The sequence below is a fragment of the Acanthisitta chloris genome, unplaced genomic scaffold (genome assembly GCF_000695815.1).
Source record: "Acanthisitta chloris isolate BGI_N310 unplaced genomic scaffold, ASM69581v1 scaffold11217, whole genome shotgun sequence".
Classification (NCBI taxonomy): domain Eukaryota; kingdom Metazoa; phylum Chordata; class Aves; order Passeriformes; family Acanthisittidae; genus Acanthisitta; species Acanthisitta chloris.
In genome coordinates this window covers 28,629-32,414 of record NW_008683209.1, presented here as the reverse complement: position 1 = coordinate 32,414, position 3,786 = coordinate 28,629, and the positions used below count along the sequence as shown (strand labels likewise).

General features: G+C 40.5%; 1 protein-coding gene across 1 annotated transcript in view; it reads right to left on the bottom strand.

The window, feature by feature from the left end:
- HSD17B4 (hydroxysteroid (17-beta) dehydrogenase 4) overlaps positions 1-3,786 on the bottom strand; it is a gene marked incomplete at its 3' end in the record, with an annotated part of 44,717 nt that overhangs the window by 14,099 nt on the left and 26,832 nt on the right. The window contains exon 17 of the mRNA XM_009078838.1: positions 2,458-2,523. Coding sequence (XP_009077086.1) covers positions 2,458-2,523 — 66 coding nt within the window. The remainder of the gene's footprint in view (positions 1-2,457; positions 2,524-3,786) is intronic.

Below are 3,786 nucleotides of genomic sequence, written 5' to 3'. Positions count from 1 at the left end.
AGCAGGATGCAAATTTTAAGCCTTAAAGTCTTTTTGAAGGTCAGATACTTCCAAATTTTTCTTAACCATTTTTCATATTTAAGCAGCTTACACCATGGTACTGCAACTCATTCACAAGCACTGGATGGTGTTCAAAGAACTTCTCAGAAATGGGTACAGATTTTTAAAGGGGGGAACCTAATACCACCTGCTATTAGTCTTTGACACCACTAATCAAAAGGATTCCTTTGTTCTGCCAATGGTCACTGACACAACACAGACATTTTTCAAGGAACTGTAGGCGGCTGTACCCTCTGTTCTGCTGAACACATGGTGAAGGGCAAAATTAGCCCTGTTCCCAGTATCCTCTTCACTAAGCAGTGCTTCATCTGGTCTGAAATGCTCTTCCTCTTAGAATAAACCCAGTGCAGTTGAGTTAGAACTGAATATAACTTTCAAGGTAACCACAATGACTGTCTTCAGTGAAACACAGGTGTGTCATCACCTCAAATATTTATAAAATGGGCATGAAAGTCAACTTACCAGTTAGCTTACTACATGACTATGCTGTGAAAGTTAAGGGGGGGAAATGCTAATTATTAAGAGCAGTTTAGCCATGCAATTGTTGTCACACAAAAACTGAGTGTCACAACTATCACTCTATATTACTACAGTTCAACTTGAATGAAATGCCATCTGCAAACTGACTTTCCAGTCTGTCTCATACTCTGTACCAATCCAATGGTTGAATGGCAACAGTCATTTCTGCCAACACCCTTTTCAGTTAAGACACTAAGAAAAAGAAATTCAGAAACTCTGATACAATTTGTATGCCAGTTTACATTTTTTAAGAAAGATTTTAGGCAGTTATGTGTCATCCCGCAGGCACGTAAATGTAAAATCTTGGTAACATTTCCCCAAGCTGTCCTTGTCATGAAAGTCTGTATTCCTGTCTACAAAGATCACAAGTTCTACACACTATCCCTCCTCTATACAGGCATCATCACTGAAGCACAGATGTTACTGAATAATTTCCCAGATAAGCCTTCTTGCAATTATCAAAGTCCACTGCCTGTGGCTCCTGTAAGTGCAAATTGGAGAGGAATTCTCTTTATATCTACCTGTCAGAGTAGATCTTAAAAAAAGTTTGGTGGCTACTCTCAGCCCCTTCTTTTATTTCCAAAACCCAATTTAGCAGTAGCACATTTTCCCAACTTCTGCATTATAGGGCCATTACCATCTTCTTTTATCTCATGAACTTAGCATTTTATGCATAATAACAATTTCAGACATAAGGATTTAAGGCTCAGAAACTACAATTACGGCATGAACAAAGGGATCATAAGTATCATGTGAAAACTGATGAGCCTGAAATCAAACCCAATATAATCATGCAGAGGAGAACCTGCACTAGGGTTCCAACATTCAAATTAAATACTTTTGACTACTGGGCCACTACAGATGCTGTATCTTATCAAATAAAGGGTCAGATGCTAGAAAGCATCCTCACTACATTTAACCACCTTCCAGGAACAAAGTACTCTCTCACCACTCCCTGCTCCTTGCTCACCTTGCCAATTTTCAATGAAGCCTATTCAGAAGAATTAAGACATCTGTACCTCCTAGACATATGCTATGAATTTAATGATGCAGCTAGTACATCAGTCACAAAACCAGAAATGCCTGTCTTGGCTCTCTCTCCTGGTTTAAGTAAGTGGGTAGGGCTAACTTGGACTTCAAGCCCAGGAATCAGCTGTTGAAACGTAATGACTTCATATATAATCAGAGGGAGGCTAAGCAGACATCACAGTTAGCACAGTTCAGCTGATGCTCAACATTCTGATTACATCTCCAAAACCTATAGCCTCCTGCCATGACTCTGTTACTTTTGAAAATATAACTCAGTGTCTTAATATTGGCAGCTCAAGACTTTCCTATCTTACTTGTCCAACAACTGAACATGTTTACTGGGAGAGAAGGTTCCATGTCATTACTCAGGTTTCTGGATGGGGAAAGTAGATGCCTGTGAACCAGTGGGAATGTGGACAGATGAAAACATACCTGAAAAGCATCTGTCAGTATTTCAGGCTTCCCTGATTCCTTTTATTACAAAAATATAACTTTTTAATAACTGAAATACAAGCACTTCTTTCTGTCACAATGTGTTCGTTTGCATCATGTGCTGTAAATTTCAGGAAGTCTGAACCCTTTTTTTTAAAGTACAACAGTATACAAACGTTCATTTCCTCCTTCTATGTAAAATTTGTAATAAACTATTACAAAATTTCATCACTCTCATGAAAAGAACATTTTACACAGTACATTGAACACATTGCCATGAGCTAGCAGAAGTTTTTGCTACATACATACACATAAACTTATCTGAGGTATATCAGAAAATGTGCTATTAACATTTTTTAAGGTTCCCTTCTCCAAACAAAACAAACATTTCCACACTTAAAGCACATAAAGCTTTACCTGATCAGATGTTGTGACATCAGAAATTACAGCATCAGGAGGTCTCTTGGGTGGATTCGCTGTTGCCTAAAGCAAAAGTAATAGTATTATTAATATATCACAGCAAAATTCTTTTATCTGGACGCAATGCCAGAATATGTCAGTTATGTATGAAAAGAAACAGTATTTACAAATCTGTTAAGATTCCTTCTACCCTTTCTAGATTTACAGACAAATAGATCAAGATACTAAGGCCAGAAAAAAAACTGTTATCAAGGTCAGCTTTACAAAGACAGTGATCCTGAGGCATCAGATCTTACTAACAGCTACATGTTAGAGCTCATAAGTTTGATTACTTTTCTTCCAAACTATTCAAAAGAAGTTCAAGCAAGAACTATTCATTCAGAAAAAAAAGGTGTCTCATAGAATATTAATGTCTTAGAACACAGAAACGAAAATGAAGCTTTTAAAACAATACGTTCAAAAGCAAAATGGAGTTGGGGCAGAGCACCTGATGTCATCTATGGGGATTTATGCAAAGCATTTGACACTGTCCTGCATGACATCCTTGTCTCTAAATTGGAGAGACATGGATTTGATGGATGGACCACTTGATGGATAAAGAACTGGCTGAATGGTCGCACAAAGAGTTGTGGTCAGCGACTCATTGTCCACATAGAGGCCAGTGATGAGTGGTGCCCCTCGGGTTGGTGCTGGGGCCGATACTGTTCAACATCTTTGTCAGCGACATGGACAGTGGGATTGAGTGCAGCCTCAGCAAGTTCACTGATGACACTAAGCTGTGTGGGGCAGTCGACATACTGGAGGGAACGGATGTGCCATCCAGAGGGACCTTGAGAGGCTTGAGAACAGGGTCAATGCAAACCTCAAGAAATTCAACAAAATGAAGTGCAAGGTCCTACATCTGAGCCATTGTAATCCCAGGCACACCTACAGGCTGGGTGGGGAAGTGAGACCAGAAACAAGGAGAATGACTAGGGAGTGACAGTGGAGAAGCTCACCATGAGCCAGCAGTGTGTGCTAGCAGCTCAGACAATGGAATCCTGGGCTGCATCCAAAGGAGTGTGGCCAGCAGGTCAAAGGAGGTGATTCTCCCCCTCTACTCTGCTCTCATGAGACCCCACCTGGAATACTGTGTGCAGTTCTGGTGTCCTCAACATAAGAAGGACATGGAACTGTTGGAACAAGTCCAGAGGAGGGCAACAAGGTGGGTAAGAGGACTGGAACATCTCCCCTATGAAGACAGGCTGAGGGAGTCGGGGCTGTTCAGCCTGGAGAAGAGAAGGTTGTGTGGAGACCTCAGAGCAACTTTTCAATATCTGAAGGGCC